Below are 17,661 nucleotides of genomic sequence, written 5' to 3'. Positions count from 1 at the left end.
CACACACACACACACACACACACACACACATATATGGCACAGGCAGCCCTAGAGCTGTTCTCTGCCCCTCCTGGTTTAATTTTTCCCCTCTCTTTTCAAGAAGCTCTGAAAGCCACAGCTCCCCTGCCTCTTCTGCTGATTTCTCTGAAGGAATAGCAGCCAACATCACCACTGCTGCTTACTTGGCTGGTTGAAGGGATAAACATATGCACCAAAAATTCCAGGCATGGAGAGCTGCCCACACTGAGGTCAGTAGATTCTTGTAAAATAGAATTGCTTTTTTTATTAAAGCACTTAAAAAAAAATAAATAAATAAGGTTATCACCTCTCCTCCCCAGCTAATTACCTGGGAAAAGGAAAAAAAAATGACAAATATGCTTAGAAGGATGTTACCACTGCAAAATCAGAAGCATCAAATTAGCATGGGTTTGGATTGCCCATGCAGCCTTTATTCAGTTCTCTGTGCATGTTCCTAAGGCTGGATGAAGTTTTGGGGTTTTTTTCCCCTCTCTGAATACAGTATAGCTAGAAGTAAATAAAATAAAATAAAAAGCAAAGGTAAAATTATAGAAATATAAAAGTAAAATTTGAAAGTAAAAGAAGAGTTAAAGTAAAATAAAAGAAAGAGAAAAATAAAAGGAAAAGGAAAGGAAAAGGAAAGGAAAAGGAAAGGAAAAGGAAAGGAAAGGAAAAGGAAAGGAAAAGGAAAGGAAAAGGAAAGGAAAAGGAAAGGAAAAGGAAAGGAAAAGGAAAGGAAAAGGAAAGGAAAAGGAAAGGAAAAGGAAAGGAAAAGGAAAGGAAGAAAGGAAAAGGAAAGGAAAAGGAAAGGAAAAGGAAAGGAAAAGGAAAGGAAAAGGAAAGGAAAAGGAAAGGAAAAGGAAAGGAAAAGGAAAAAGAAAAAGGACCTTTTGCCAATTCCTATTGACTGCTGTGAGGTTATCAATTATCCTGACTGAGCAGATGAAGCTACATTCTAACATGTATTTTTGGTCAGTTGTTTTGTCAAGCAAATAATAGTTTCATTTCCATCATTGTGTACTAGTGAATAAAAAATAATTACCCAAAAAAAAAAAAACAAAACCCCCACACCAAAAACCCCCAAAACAAGCCAGCAAAAACCAAACAACAGCAACAACAAAACCCCACAATCAAACAAAAAGGTCTGATTTCACCACAGAAAATGAAAGGAGGCATTTAAAGAGATTTACTGGGTTTTTTTAAATGACAAAGGGAGAATTTTTAAGCTTCTAACCCCGTTTTACTTTTCTTCTGAAACAGGAGGACAAGCTACCAAGAGACTCAGGAGCATTTTGAATCTGAGTACACACACCACAATTAAACCCTTTTACTACACAAACCAGTAACTTCCCAAGGCAGGGTGGAAACTGGGATCCAGGGCTCTCAACCCCCAGCCCTCAGCTGAGATGAGTAAAGAAAAAGCTGTATTTCTGCCTGATTATTCCCCTCTGGTTAAACTCCACAAATTCACTTGTAAGAACTTCCCCCAGAGACACAAACCAGAATGAAAACCCCAATGGAAGCATAAAGAGGTCCTGACACAGATTTTGGGTTGTCACAGCCTTACCTGTGGTGGCACTGGAGACTGTTGGCCACTGCTGGTCAGGTCCCCCTGGTCCCCCACGCAGGACTCCTGCCTCCTCCATATGGACAGCACTGAATGGGGACAGAGCAGAGGCACATTAAAGGGTTTCCCCTTCTACCCTGGGGTTTAGAACATCCCCCTTGCTACTCTACCAAGGCTGGAACTGGTTGGTGCTGTGCAGCTACTACTGTAGGATTGCAGCTACTACTGTAGTATTGCAGCTGCTACTGTAGGATTGCAGCTACTACTGTAGGATTGCAGCTACTACTGTAGGATTGCAGCTACTACTGTAGGATTGCAGCTACTGCTGTAGGATTGCAGCTACTACTGTAGGATTGCAGCTACTACTGTAGTATTGCAGCTGCTACTGTAGGATTGCAGCTACTACTGTAGGATTGCAGCTACTGCTGTACTACTGCAGCTACTACTATAGGATTCAGCTACTACTGCAGTACTGCAGCTACTACTGTAGAATTGCAGCTACTACAGTAGTACTGCAGCTACTACTGTAGTATTCAGCTACTACTGTAGGATTGCAGATACTACTGTAGGATTGCAGCTACTACTGTAGGATTCAGCTACTACTGTAGTACTGCAGCTACTACAGTAGTACTGCAGCTACTACTGTAGTATTCAGCTACTACTGTAGTATTCAGCTACTACTGTAGGATTGCAGCTACTACTGTAGTACTGCAGCTACTCCTGTAGGATTGCACAACAAATGCTGCTGGAGCATTGGAGCTGTTCTGACTTGCAGAAATTCTCTTTGATCAGCTGCTAAAACCCAGTTCTGGCCTCATTTCTAAAGCAAACACCTGCAGGATACTTTGCTTTCACTGCCTGGCTGTCACCAGCAAGGACTCTGCTGCTGGGATGTCTTAGCATTGATGCAAATAATAAAAAGTTGAGTTCTGAGCTCTGTCATTGTGCTACTGGAGCAGCTCCCACCCTCCTGGGTTGCTGCACACTCCTCCTGAGCATTCTGAAAGAGAAATAAATTTTGCTCAGATGCAGGAGCTGACACACCAAGCTTAACAGTGCCACACCATGAGCACCTGGCCCTGAAAGCACCAATTTAGGTGTTAGCCAGCACCTCAAGTGGAGGGGAAAGAAAAAAAACCCAAACTGCTATTTTTAAAGCAAAACTAGGCAGGAATTTGTGTGCAATTCCCCACAGAAACAGGATTCTGTGACTGTGTCCCTGCTCTTTGCTCATCTGCTTCTCAGCTCCCTTCCACACTCCCAGTTGAATTTAAGGGGCAGCTTCAACCAAATGACAGATGCCAATGGTCCTGTGGATGCCAGATTTCTACATTTCATTTCTTAAAAAATAACATTTTGTTAAAATCATCAGCTGGGCAGGTGACACAGAGAGATTTCAGGTGAGGACTGGGGGTGGTGATGGGAGAGAACAGGGAATATATACAATTTCCCAGAGGCTTCATTACCTCTCCCTTTGCCTTAGCTGACCTCAGACCTTTCATTTACTGATTCCTGTTATTATTTAATTTTTCTTTTATCGTTCAAGTAACAGGCAAGATCTTGAGCTCTGTAAAGAGAAGTCTGTGGATCCATACAAGAGCAGACTGACTCTGAGGAGGGATGGGTAAGATGCTCAGGAAGGCAGGAGGACTCCTGCTTCAGGATCCTGCCCCTCAGACTTTTTATTCATTTTGCAGTGAACAATCAGGGGCCAATATAAAATAAAATAGGAGCAGGAAGATGAAAGAAAGCAAGCAGCACAACAGTCCTCAGAATCAAGCTTGCTCTTTCTTCCTCCTGCTCCCTGAGGTTTCTTTTCCCTTAGCAGTGTCCTCAGCCCCATGACATTCAGGGTCAGGGATGAACAGGCTGAACCTGGGCTCTGGACATCAAACTTAAGAAGATTCTTCAGCCACGTGGATGATGTCTACAGCCCCATTCCACCAACAATTTGGGGAAAATCATCCACTTTGTAGTGCCACTAGGAACTACTGCAGCCTTAAAGCTGCATCTTAACCTCTGAGGTAATTTTATTAATCATGCCAGATTGTATCTGAATATACAGCCAGTTTTCTAATCTGTTCAGCAAGGAAAAGCAAAGAGATTATTTTATGTCAGCTCTACAAAACTGTATTCTAATTTTTTTCCAGGTGCAGTGAGTAGCAAATTATAGCAGAGACTGCTTGGGCTGTCAGGACTTCCAAAGGTGTCTAAGGAGATTTGGACACAGCTTCACTTTTCCTTCTTTAAAAATCTGTCTCATATCTTTAAAATGTCCTTTAAGCTGTGTTAATCATCTTGGCTGCACCATGGGGTTAATAAACCAACTGCAGCAGCAGCAAACTTTTATGGCAAGGAGAAAATGCATCAATGCTGCAGCCTCCTGAAACAGCAGCAGAAATGATCACAGGGAGCTTTAGAGTGAACAGAACAGGTATAATCACAGTTAAATAATTCAATACTTGGAGCAATTATGCATTGGCAATCAGTGTATAAAAATTCAGGGGATAAAAACAAAAAAAAAAAGCACAGAGTCTGGTGTTATAATATATAATATATAATAAGATGCAGTCAGACAGGATCTGTAACACTTGGAGATGGGGAGAGAGAGCAGCAGAAGTGGTGCTTTCCATCTCAGTGTACAAATAACCCCAGTCTGGGGCATCAGAACCAGCTCTGTGCTTTTCACAGGGGGTAAAACAGAATTTTCCTTCCCTGGGGAAGCACAGGACCTACCTTTGCATTCCTGCCCTCAGGGAAGCAGAGTAACGCCAGTCAGGATTGGGGTGCTTTGGCTGTAAAAAGAAAAACCCAGGATAGGTTGTTAACACACCTTAAACACACTGAAAACCACTGGGAGAAAAGTCAGAGCTGCCAAATCCTAGAAATGTTAAAAAAAAAAAATAATTTCGAAATGGACACACAGAGATTGCCTCTGAAAAAAAAACAAAAAAAACAAAACAAAACAAAGCAAAAAAAAACCCCAAACTTGTTTGCATGCCAAGGCCTTTGGCTAAAGATGATCTCTCTGGAATGACATTTAATGCTGGAAACTGGGGAGCAGCTTTTTCATATACTCATTGACATTCTGGGCAGAGAAACTGAAACCAAACCAAACCAGCTCGGTTATAGATCCATAATACACATTATTTGTTTACCTGCTAAGCTGGAGGATCTCTTGCTCCTGCATCTGCCTGAGGATGCTGAAAAGGGAGCCCCCTGAGGAGGGGCTGGGGCAGTCTGACTGCTGAGAGGTTTCTGCTGGGCTGAGGGTTCTGCAGGGGATTGCACTGCAGGGCTGCAGAAAGTCTTTTAGCAAAGGCAATTTTGCTCTTTGATAAAAGGAAGAACTGCCATGCTCCCAGTGTTCATGAGAGGGCATAAAAAGCAGAAGGAGGAAACAGGCAGCAGCAACCTCTGACCAACAAACCTCAGCACATGCAGGACAGCTTGGTAATGAAGAGATAATCAAGAAATCTTCAGTCGATGGAAAATTCCTCCAGAATTTGCATTGTCAGCAGAGCACCACAATAACTTCCAGCTACAGCAATGAATGCAACCTCAGAAGACAGAAAATTACCTTTATCCTGGCCCAACCCAGGACAGTCCTTTCAAATTAAGCCCAACACAAATAACAAGGTTATTTCTGAGGATTCTCAAGACATTACCATGTTGGTTGATGTCATAGCCAGTGCTTAACTTCAAGCACTTGGATTCACCAAGGGAACTTCCATCCAGCAACATAATGGATCACACTCATTCCTGGTGTGTTGTACAGTGCCAAACACACAAATAATGTATGACAGTAATGGTTTAATTCTCTTCAAGCTATTGGAGGCAGATCAGAAATGAACTTGGTCCCATTACTTGATAGAGAAAAAGAGAGTGTTGAATAGTCTGAATTATTTAAAGTGAGCTCTGTCTTTCCTCTTGAGGTTAGGGGGATGCTTTTCCATGGATCAATAGTTTTTATTCAAATAAAAAGAGAGCAATTACAACTTCCACTATCACTCTATCACCATCTTTCCCAGGTCCAGCATCACTCAGGAGTGAGATGCTCCTGGATGATGTCTCCAAGTATTCTTTATGGTCTGAGCTACACAAAAGGGAGGAGCCTGCAGTTTGCAACCACACATTAAATATCTCTGCTGGCAATTTCCTTCCCATTTAGCCCCTAATTCTCCAGCACGCTCGAATTCTGCTGAGCTTAGCAGAAAGTGGCTTAACAAGGAGCCCATTACATGTGGTTCCAGTATTTCCTGATTCATCCCATTTTGGCCCCAGTCCCGGGGATATCAACACCACTCTTAAGTCAACCATGTAATAATAATCAATGAAAGAGGATACCAAATAATACATCCTGATCAGCCCCTCTCCTGAGTTCACCTTTCTTGATGTATGAAGGATGCTGACATCACAAGATTTGGCTTTCCTTCTGCTGGGGATTTTCTTATAGCAGGAGAACTTCAGGGCTGGGGTAGGGAAAAAAAGCCCCTTTGCTCTTATTGTGCAATGGGAAGGGTGCAAATTACTGATTTGCACAGGTTTAGAGACAGCATGAGGAGGAGGAATCTGACCACAGCCCCAGGCAAAACACAGAGGAAAGGAGATTACATCAAAGCCCTGAAAAGGTCTGACAGGAGATGGGTGGGAGAAAGAGAAAAAAATGGTCATTGGCTCACAATCTACAGATTTTTGTTTTTCACCTGCAAGCTTTCCAGCTAGAAAAAAGAAAACCCCACATTTTGTTGCAGTGGGAACTTGCAGGCACCAGGTCACCAGTGGGTGATGAGGGCAAGAGGAACTCCTCCCTTAGGAATGGATTGTGCCAACACTCACCATGTCACAACAGAAATACAACAGCAAGTAGGAGGCTGTGGTAGTTACTACCTAGAGGCTGTGGTGTCTTGTAGCTACTCCCAAGCAGTCCTCTGTCTGCTATTCCTCCTTAGGCAGAGCTGTAGCACTGCTCCCAAAAGGGCAGAAGGAAGGAGGGGATTGGATTGGAACAATCTGGAGCTGGAAAAATCCATTGCCACATTTGACTTCCAGACATTTCCAAGGGCTGTGCTTTGGTTTTGGTTTTTGGTTCGTTTTCCTAAGTGTGAAAAATTCAGTGTCTGGGACTTCTCTACTTTTTGGAGTCTTCTCAACAAGGAGCAGGTAGCTGGCAGCAATCTGCCATTGTCCACACACATTCTCACCCAGTTTTACCACACGTGCACAGCTTCACCAGGAACTTTCCAGACCACAGCAAGAGTTGGGTTTGTCCCACACTCGTGTTACCACAGGCAAACACCCTGCAACTGGCAAGATTGGGGAAATTCTTTTTTTTCCTGCTGCAATTCTTTAAGCTCCTCTGGCCACAAGAGAAATGCTGCTTCAAGACACTTTTAAATGAGATCAGGCAATTAGGAGCAAGAAAAGCAAAGGTGCACAATCAGTAACAGAAGTGACAGCATAGCAGGAGCAGCAAACATGGTCAGAAATACTTTTTCCCCAGCAGCTTTGCTTCTCAGAGATCCACCAGGCATCCCCAGTCTGCATGCTTGGGCTGGCTCATACCTCTGGCCATCACCAGCCCACTTTTCCCAGTCCACCCACTGAAGCTGCCAAACAGCACCAAGTCACAGTGTCACGACACAATATTGCCCAGCTCCAAGTCAAGCAGCACCCTCAGGGGACAGGAGGTGTCAAGGGGCTCCTCTGCTAAGCCCTGACACAGGCTTTGCTGGGAGAAGTGGAGCTGTGCCACAGATCCAGCCCCCAGGACAAGGCAGAGCTGGTCAGGAAGGGGACAGGGAGCAGAAAGAGGAACGGGAGCTCTGCAATGGTCAGGATGCTTCCCAGTTGGATAACCCCCCCAGTCCTGCTGAATCATGATGCTGACAAAGTTACTGGAGTTCCCTTTACCTCCCCAGATCCCAGCTCTGTAAAAGACATATTAATCCCATGTCAGCCAGCCCTGCTGATTTTAAGGTAATCTGAGCCTGCCACTTCCCTCAGATGTTTTTGGAGGCCGTGTAACAAGTTCAGGGGTTCTGTTCCCTTACTCCACATCAGTGGAGGGAACCCAACCTGATCCAGCACAGAATTCCCTGTGCCTCTGATGGTTCTGGTTTGGTACTAACCCACATTTATCACAGCTGTGACAAGAGCCAAAGTCTGCCCAGGTGCCTATAGAAGTGGTTGTCACTGTGAGGGCTAAATTAACAATCATTTAATTGGTTTGTAGAGAACTGAGCTGAAAATACATGGTTGCAAACATTTTGCTCAGGTTTTTTTTAACTAATAGGGTAAGACAGGAAGGATTTGTCCCCAGGAGAGCAGGAATTTCTACCTGGTTTTCATGCTGTCCTGATGTATTCATGAAAAGGCTACCACACACTTCAGTGGTGTTAGAACAAGACCTGCCTGAGGTGGAGAAGTGTGAATGAAACATTTACAGACAGTTCCCAGATGATGAGACTGCTAAAAACATCCCACTCCATTCCTACTCCCACTCAAAGGCACGACAGGATGACACAAGGTGTATTTACCAAATAGATTCACTTTGAAGCAATCATAAAAGGCTTTTTAGAAGCCCTGACCACATCCAGCTCTGCTCATTTTCCTGTGACACGATGCTGACAGATGTGGGGAAACAGAAGCTTCTATTCCTGATTCCCTTCTGTAAATATTTGGAATTATTTGATGTGGAGAACAAACTATTTATAAACTAAACTTGTGTTTCTCATACAAGAAAACCAGACTGGAAACCAGAGAGGGTGTAATTCAGATTTTCTTCCTGGTAATATTCATTTGCACTCCTAACTCAGAGAAAAATTAAGGTGAAGGGAACAGGTAAGTGCATCCATAAAGCATATTTAATGAGTTCCAAGAGAAGAAAAACTCCTCTGTATAACACTGAATGCAAAATTCTGCTGGCACAGCACAAAGCATCAAACCTGAAGCACAGAGCACCCTCCCAGAACAGGCTCAGATGCTGCCACTAAACAAAAGAACAAACATTTATAGTTAACCTTTACAATGTCAGGGGGGCTAGAGAGTTTCTTAAAGGCTTAAGCTCTTGAACAGAGATTGAAAGCCATTCCACCCTTAATACCTTCAAAGCCTCTGTGAGAAATCTCTTGCAAAGTCTGCTCCAGACAATGCTGGGGGCTTTAAATTACCAGATTTAGACACTTTGAGACACGTGTGTGCTTTAGAGCAGCATCAAGATGTGGTCACCTCAAGTGGTTTGCTGGGGTTTGGTTTGTTGGGTTTTTTTCCCATGTGTTTAGCAAGCTGATTTTGAAGTGCAAAAGACAGAGGAAAAATCCAAAGTAAAGAGTTGTAAAAATATACTGAATATAAAGTATATACTATATAGTACAATGTAGTACAATGTAGTATAATATAGTATAATATAGTATAATATAGTATAATATAGTATAATATAGTATAATATAGTATAATATAGTATAATATAGTATAATATAGTATAATATAGTATCATTTATACTATATACTATAAAGTATATAGTATATACTAAATATATGTAAAAATATCTGAATACTTCAGATAAACAGATGTTGGTTTGATTATTATCCCCTACTTTGAAGGGAAAAGGTTGTCACGAGGAATAAGACCACAAATGAGCTGAACCCCACTGAATATTAAGAATAAAAGAGAGATGAAGCAACAAAACCCAACACTAACTATTCAGGCATCACTTGGCATCCTCACAGGTATATGAGGAAAAAGGCTAAAGCCCTGAAACCTTTCTTAAAAATTACAGATCAAGGCTGCAGCAGTGTCCCATAAAAAGAATTAAATTTAAAAAAAATTAAAAATAATAAAAAAAAAAAATCACCCCTTCCTGGAACCCCTTCACCCCTGCATGCCCTCCCTTTGGACAGGCAGGAATCCAGGCACCAGCACCAAAGCCACAGTATTTTTTATCCCTGTGTTTTGCCAACACTTCCTCCCTGCTCACCCTGCAGTGGTTATTTAGCTGATTAGAGAGCAATCAATCCCACAGTCAGATCTTTACCACCAGACTCCTGCCACCACAAACTGTTCCTAAGGTTTTCAGAGCAGTTGTGGTAGCACATCTCTTCTTTTCCACAACACACCTGGTGTGAGAGATCCTCATGAATCCATAAAGGACCATCTAGCCAAGCAGGGGGGAGGCAAAAGCTCAGGTTGTGTTGGAGAAACAACTCCCATTCCACCAGCACAACACCAAGTCCAAACAATCCCACAGGAACCAGATCCAACAGAAGCAAAGAATTCCCTTAATACATTGGATTTTCCCTTCCTCTGCATCTTCCTAATGACCCCATGAAGGCAGAAACAAGTTAGTGTCAAGTAATTATTAGCATTTTGACCTGACTGCTAAATATGAAAAGGACCTTATTGCATTGAGTGGTGCTGAGATTATAACTTTGAAGCAGTTTTTCTGTCTCTGGATAAACATTTCAAAACATTTTTCTTTTTATGTATGACAGGCACACACACACAGTCCCCTCATCCCATCCTCATCACTGAGTACCTCGTAGAAGACCAAGTTCCAAAACCTGTAAAAAACCAAAAAAACAAACAAAAAAAAGAGTTGTCCATATTATCTAAAAGTTATAAACACATTAGAGATTAACTTTCTAAATCAGAGCAAGGACAAAGCTGCCTGTTGCTGTGCCTTATAGGTGAAGGTGTGGGCTTTTAAAACTGATTAAATATTCAGTTTAACCAAAAAAAAAAGGAGAAACACAGTTCTCTGAAGATCTAGTAATAGATCTTTACCCTTAAAAAGCAGAATGTGGTGTTGCTAAGCAATGGATGGCATATTCTGTGCATATGCTGAGCTTGGACAGGATTTTACAGTATAAAATTAGTTAGGAACTATTAATTAGTGAGTGCCATATTCTTGTGTTCACCTGGCATTGAGGCATCTTCCCAGCATGTACAGCCCCAGGACAGGTTAAGAAGCAGAAAGCTAAGAAAAGAACTTGTGGTGAGCACAGGATTTCCCCTGGTTTTTATCATATAGAACTATTTGATTAATTTATTCCCCTTCTGGCTCCTCAGTCCACACCAGAGAGCACTCAGCAGTTTGTTCTACACATCTCTCTGCTTTTGTACTCCAAGTTGAGGTTGGTTTTGCAGCTATGCCTGGTTCACACCACTGTTCAAAATTTGCTAATTCACTGCATTCAATGGATTGAACACAAGAATGGGATAGAAATATCTCCATTTAATTTCCTACTGCTCTTGCATCCCAAGTGAAGCCATTTTCAATTACTGCTCCTTACTTTTACCCCAGAAAATCAGATGTAATCTTGACTCCTCAGCATACATTCTTATATATTTGTGTTAGCTCCTACATCAAACACATTCCAGGCGTTTTATTACACTTAAAAATATTTTAACATACAAAAACCATGTAGAAAAAAACACCTCCTCCATCCCCTGCCACTCTGCTTTACCCCAAAACACTGCATTCATTTTGAATGGCTTTGTTTTGAATGGCTGAGCATTCCTCTCTGAAAGCATTTTCATGAAGGAATTGTTATTCCTGAAGATTTTTGCACCTGTGTGCAAATAAACAGCTGCAAAAGCTGCTCACATCTCCATATGTGAATCAATGTAAAGACATGAAGAAATCAGTTATATTTCTGTGACAACAAATCAAACTCTTTTCTATCCCCTCCCAACTTTTCAACATCTGGAGGCACAGCACACACTCATCTTAGGTCTGACACAGTCATGGAGTACAAGCAGCACACAGGAACTGCAAAATTTCCCTTTTCTGACCCAGAATTAACCTCTCCCCTGAGTGCCTCTGGGTTTAGCTGCAATATGGATAGAAAGGAACCTGTCCAGAGCAAACAAACCCCTCACAACTGCAGCCTGCCTGTATGGCAGCATAAAGCAAACCTTAATTCTTCACTGTGGGAAAATATTGAAAAGGTTGATACACTGCTGGTCAAACCATAGGTACTGAACGATTTTCAGCAGGTTTGGAGCTGTCAGACTGCAACAGAATGATGGCAACTTGCTGTAATTCACTACAGAGATGTCACTGGATTGTCACTGTCCAGAAGATGCAGCACTGGGGAGAATAAACATCATCAAAAGAGGGATTGCAGTTTTCAGGCAACTAAAGCATGGTCACATATTAAGCAAAGTATATCACTGCAATGATCTACATTCAGCACCCCTGCCTAGGTAGAAATTCAGTGCAGCAGCAAAAATCTGTGACTGGCATCAAGGAACACGTTGATTTCCACGCTAATCTCTAATTATTTTTCCCTACAGCATTAGTTTTAGGATTAAAAATGTGAGACCACGTCTCATTCCTCAGTACTACGTGGCAGCAGCAAATTTTAGATCTCTAAAAGAAAAGGGAAGGAGGCAACACCCCTAGAGCACAGGCTGCAAAAGTCAAGTGAATCTCAAACAACAGACACAGGTACTGGACTCACCAAGCGGGCCCTGAAAATCCCAGTATTTCCCTAGAAACAAAAGGCATTGCACAGATTAGAAGTCACCAGCACCCCGTTCTGTAGCTGTCTGCCAGTGAACCCAAAGTGCAACACACTTAACCCCAAGTTTGCCAGTCTGGACCCCTGCTTAACCACAGGGTTTTGCCCGGAGCCCCGTGCTGGTAGCCTCACCTCATTAGGAGTATTGGAGCCACTTTTAAGTACAATCAGGTTTTGTGCACTCTGCCCACTCTGGCCTGTCAGATGCCTCTCAGTCACCACTGCAGAGGGACCAGTTCCTGGTGGGCCACAGGTATTGTAAAACATAAAAGTGTCACTCCCCGATCCTGCGGTCAGGCACGCCTTGTAGCAGTAGGTCTTGGTGAGAGAGCCATTGCCCCTCACCTCAATGAAATGGGGTTGGACTTTTAAACCCTGGGGCAACCTGGCATCGATGTTGTTGTTGGCCTGCTTGTACAACTCAGCAGGGGACCTTTCTCTCACCCTACAGAACCCTGCACAGCAGGAGTCCCCATACAGACTGTATCTGTAGCACTTGATAACAATAAGCCCGACGATTGTGAAAAGGAAAACGAAGGAGATGGCGCTCAAGGCGATGATGAGATAAAGGGTGATCTCTGAGTAATTGCTCGGAGTTTTATAGTGCTGCCTTCTGTCGGGGATGATTTTGGACACTCTGTCCACCACGGCCACGGTGATGGCTACTGACGAGGACATCGGTGGCTCTCCATTGTCCCTCACCTCCGCCGTCAGGTTGAAAGTCGGCGCGCTGTCCTCCCCCAGTTTGCGGGTAGTCCTGATCTCCCCAGTGTGGAGCTCTATTCTGAACAAACCTGGATCTGAGGTTTGGACCAGGTAGAAGAACAACCAGGCGTTTTGTCCCGAGTCCCCATCGATGGCTATAATTTTGGTTACCAAATATCCAGCATACGCCGAGCGGGGGATCATCTCCAGGGCTGCTGAAGTGTTGGTTGAGGTAGGATACAGAATCTGTGGAGCGTGGTCGTTCTCATCCACCACGTAGATGTAGACGGTCACTGTGCTGCTCAGCGGTGGGTTCCCGGCATCCTGAGCCTGGACAACCACCCGGAATTCCCTTAGTGTCTCATAGTCAAAGGACCTGACAGCGTACATGTTGCCACTGTCAGGTTTTATGGAGACATAGGAGGTGACAGGTAGCCCTTCAATCTCCCCATCTAGTAGAGAATAGGATACGTAGGCATTTTCGGCAAGATCTGGGTCAGTGGCTCTGATAGTGCACATCAAGGCTCCAATGGGGTTGTTCTCTGGGATGTAAACTGAGTACTCAGGTTCCTCAAAGTGTGGAGGATTGTCATTGATGTCGGAGATCTCCACATAGATCACCTTCTGGGAGGAGAGGGGGGGGCTCCCAGAGTCAGTAGCTGTAACTGTGATGTTGTAGGCTGCTGCTTTCTCGTGGTCTAGTTTGCCCTGGGTGATCAAGGTGTAGGAGTTCTTGAAGGAGTTGAGTGTGAAGGGGAGGCCGGGGGGAATACGCAGGCTCACCTGCTTGTTCAGCCCTGAGTCCTGGTCAGTGACACTCATCAGGGCCACCACAGTTCCTGCCTTGGCATCCTCTGGTACTGGGCTGTACAGGGAGGTCAGAACCACCTCAGGAACGTTATCATTAGCATCCACAATGTTGACCAGCACCTTGCAGTGCCCAGCCATAGAGACAGGGCCCTGATCGGTGGCTTGCACATAGATCTCATAGAAGGATGCCTCCTCATAGTCCAAAGTACCGTTAACCCGCACCTCCCCCGAGTGTGGGTCCACACTAAAAAGCTGCCTCACCTTCTGCGGGGTGTAGCTGCCAAAGGAATAGATCACATCCCCATTGGAGCCCTCATCGGGATCCGAGGCATTGAGTTTAACCACCAGTGTGCCAGGCAGGGCGTTCTCCAGAAGGCTCACGGTGTAGGTGGAGCGGTCAAAGGCAGGTGGGTTGTCATTGGTATCCACGACTCGCACAGAGATCTGGGCTGTCCCAGACTTGGGGGGATCCCCACCATCCACAGCAGTGAGCACCAGCTGCTGCAGAGCACTCTGCTCCCTGTCCAGAGGCTGCTGCAGCACCAGCTCCAGGAGCTTGCTGCCGCTCTGGAAGCCTTTAAGGTCCAGGGCAAAGTGCCGGTTGGGGCTGAGCTCGTAGTTCTGCACGGAGTTGGTGCCCACATCGGGGTCCTGGGCACTCTCAATGTGGAACCGTGCACCGGGCAGGGCAGACTCGCTGATCTCCAGCCGGTAATCCTGGCGGGGGAAGCGCGGGGCGTTGTCGTTGATGTCCAACACCTCCACCTCCACGTTGTGCACCTCGATGGGCTGTTCGATAACCAACTCCAGGTTGAGGAAGCAGCTGGGGCTCAGCTCGCAGAGGGCCTCTCGGTCCATTCTCTCCCGCACCAGCAGTGCTCCGCGGCCCAGCTCCAGCTCCAGGTACTGCCGCCCGCTGCCCGAAGTCAGCCGAGCTCCCCTCGCCGCCAGCCGCCGCGGATCCACGCCCAGGTCGTTCGCCACGCTGCCCACGAAGGCACCGAGGGGCAGCTCCTCCCGCACCGAGTAGCGGAGCGGCCCGCCCGCCGCTCTCCCTCCGCACATCCCCAGCAGCAGGAGGAGGAGGAGGAGGAGGCCCGGCACCACCGCCCCGCCGCGGCTCCTCCGAGCAGCCGCCGCCATGGCCGGGAGTTGCGGGGGGAGCTGCCGGAGCCCGCACCCACTTCGCCCGGCCCGGCCCGGCCTCACTCCCCGCCTCCGCCCGGCCGCTTCATGCAAGCGGCGAACAGCAGCCCCCGGCCGCCTCCGGCTCCGCACCAGCTCCGTCCATGCTCCGAGGCGGCGGCTCCGAAGAGGAGGAGGAAGAGAAGGAAGGAAGGAGGAAGGAGGAGGGACCGGGACTCGCCGGATCCGCTTTCCCCTGCTCCAGCTGCTGCGCGGGAGGAGGCGGGGGAGGACGCTGAGCCGCGGCTGGCGCCGGTTCAGCACCTGAGCAGGGGACAGCGACAGAGCCGCCCCCGCACCCTCCTGCCCGGGACCCCCGGGACCCTTCCCGCTTCTCCGGGACCCTTCCCGCCTGCCTGCCCGGGCTCCTGTCCCGCCGTCCCGTTCTCACCCACGTGTTGCGACCCCCCCGGTGAGCCAGGTCCCGGTGGCCGCGGGCTCTCACCGCCCCGGAGGGAGGGAGGGGTGCGGTTCCCGAGCCGCCACCGCCCCCTCGTCTCCGCCCTGGCTTCTCTGCTGAAGCTTCGGGGGCGCAAAGAGGAGGAGGAGGGAGGGGCGGGGGAGAGCGGGGAGGGCCGCAAAAACGCCTCCTGCACTTGTGGACCTGGTGCTGCAGTGCTAAAGTACATCCGCTTGGGAGGGAGGGTTAAATCAGGCAGGGCTCAAAAAAAAAAAAAAAAAAAAAAAAAGGTGGGAGGGGGGGGGAAGGGGTGGCTTCCAGCCAGGTCTGGTGCCGTCTGTGCGTTGCTGCAGTAGGTTTGACGACCTCTTTCTTGGAGACCTGCCCCTCTGCTCCCTCGGAGACTCATCCTTGCTGCAGCGCTGTCTCTCTGCCCAAGCTCTGCGGGCACCCCTGCCCCTCTTCCACACCTCCTCCCTCTCGCCCATGCTGCAGCCACCGTGCCCCGACAGCACTCGGCTGGTAGAATTCTGCAAGTCACACCCACGAGTTCCGAGCATTCAAGGTGGGCTTCATTTTCTTGTCCAATTGACAGGCTCAAGGTGATCAAGTGCAGCTGGAGAGAAGATGCAACACGATCTGTTCTCCACTTAGAGTTTTTTTTCCTCCTCTACCCTTGGGATGGAGCAGTGACAAAGGGGCCGTGAATCAGCAGTGGAGGTGAGGGTGCTGCAGCCACAGCAAATTTTACCCCAGTGCCACAAATCCCAGCAAAGACAACAGAGCTAAGCACTCATTCATGCAACACCAAAATCACTAAGTTGATACATTTAACGAGACGAACCCCAGGACCACAAACTTTGAACCAGATGATCCTTGAGGTCCTGTCCAGGTATTCTATAGCACAGTCCCCCAGGGCTACAACTGTGTTGTTCCTACTTCCCAGTGCAGAAACAGCTTCTCTGCTAGGATTTCTCTCTCTGTTGGTTTTTTCCTTGCTTACCCTACAAAATCGTTCTGCACATCCAAAGACTCCTCTCCAGACTGAGCTGATCAATCAAAGGGAGAGGGTGACCTTAACATTCAGCTAAAACCTCTTTCATTGCCCTTTGTGGGGCCTGGGCATCTCTCACCATATAAGAGGGCTTTTGAGAGCACAACCTGACACTGTAAATCCCAAAGATTTTTACTATAATGTACCTGATGCACAAACTCCAGAGCACAGGTGCCCTGATCCTAAATCCACACTGCTAAGAGCTGTTACCAGCCCAACAGTTTTGGCCATGGCCATCATAATCAGAAGAGGCAACAGTACAAGCAGGATTATCCTGTGTTTTTTGGCTAATGGTTTAATTTGATTCTCAGCCCATTTTTCTGGCCCCAATATTTACCCACCTATTTATTCAGTTATGCCCAGTATCCCCAGTGGTTGCAAATACTGCAAAACCAACCAGTCCTGTTTATCTTTTAAAGTAGGATAAATGTAAGTCTGTGCAGCCCAAGAAGGACAGAGAGATGCCAAGTGCCTAGAACATGTGGGAAATGTGCCCATTTCATCCAGTTGTCTAAAGCAGAGCCAAACACTTAAAAACAGATCAGCTTCAAATTTTTGGCTAGGTACCCACCTTCAAGACCACAATATTCACAGATTCAGAACAAAATGCCCTGACAGCCTTACATAAAACAACCTTCAGAAAACCAGCCACAAAAAACCCAAAAAAACAAAAAAAACAAGCCCAGCACCTTGCTAAAACATATTTTAAAAGCTATAGCTGCACTTCTGCACGATGTGTTCATGTGTCAGAACAACTTGTAGTCATCATAGAAACCAGAAACCTGAAAGGACACACCCTCAGTTTTCCAGACAATCACTGGTTCCATCCAGACAGCCCATGGATTATCTCTGCCCCACACTTCCCATGTGTACAGACACAAAGTTCTGAAACAAATACACAGAACACAAAGAAAAGGCCAAAAGCAACATTGGCAAGATTTCAAAACCTGCCTTAAATTCTCCTAGAAAAAAGGCAATGCCTAAGAGGTGGTAGGAAACCAAAACCCATCTCCATAGCAATGCCTTTCTGGTTAAAAAGTTGATTTAATTTACAGTGTATGAATGAAGCACACCAATCTTAAATACCACCAAGGAAACTTTCAGACTGTCTCCACATCTCAATTAATTTCTCCTGATAGACATCCAAGCTCTGCTCTCCTGCATCCCAACTGGGTGCCCCAGCAAGGAAGGGCTGACAAACACCCAAATCCTGGCCTGCCTCATTAGTTACACTCTCTCTAGGTTCACCTTTCCTCATGTCAAATCTCTCTGTGCACATCTGTAGTTCTGCACACCAAACCATTCTAGAATACATTCCACAATATTTTCACTCACATCAAATGTGTTTCTAAACCTCAGACTCTGAGCAATTTCTTCTTCTATTTTCAGTCTGTT

General features: G+C 46.1%; 1 protein-coding gene across 5 annotated transcripts in view; it reads right to left on the bottom strand.

The window, feature by feature from the left end:
* Positions 1 to 17,661, bottom strand: part of LOC139802839 (protocadherin alpha-C2-like) — an 87,464-nt gene that overhangs the window by 29,987 nt on the left and 39,816 nt on the right. For 3 of the 5 annotated variants that reach the window (XM_071758373.1, XM_071758372.1, XM_071758374.1), the window contains exons 2-3: positions 4,322 to 4,380; positions 1,586 to 1,674 (exon numbers count right to left, since the gene is read on the bottom strand). In XM_071758373.1, the coding sequence (XP_071614474.1) occupies positions 1,586 to 1,674; positions 4,322 to 4,380 (148 nt within the window). Of the gene's footprint in view, positions 1 to 1,585; positions 1,675 to 4,321; positions 4,381 to 12,244; positions 15,483 to 17,661 lie in introns of those variants that run through there. The other 2 variants (XM_071758371.1, XM_071758375.1) reach the window with 1 other exon arrangement.

Source organism: Heliangelus exortis, chromosome 15 (genome assembly GCF_036169615.1).
Source record: "Heliangelus exortis chromosome 15, bHelExo1.hap1, whole genome shotgun sequence".
Classification (NCBI taxonomy): domain Eukaryota; kingdom Metazoa; phylum Chordata; class Aves; order Apodiformes; family Trochilidae; genus Heliangelus; species Heliangelus exortis.
The sequence above is the reverse complement of the archived record's forward strand: the minus strand, read 5'-3'. Positions and strand labels throughout refer to the sequence as shown.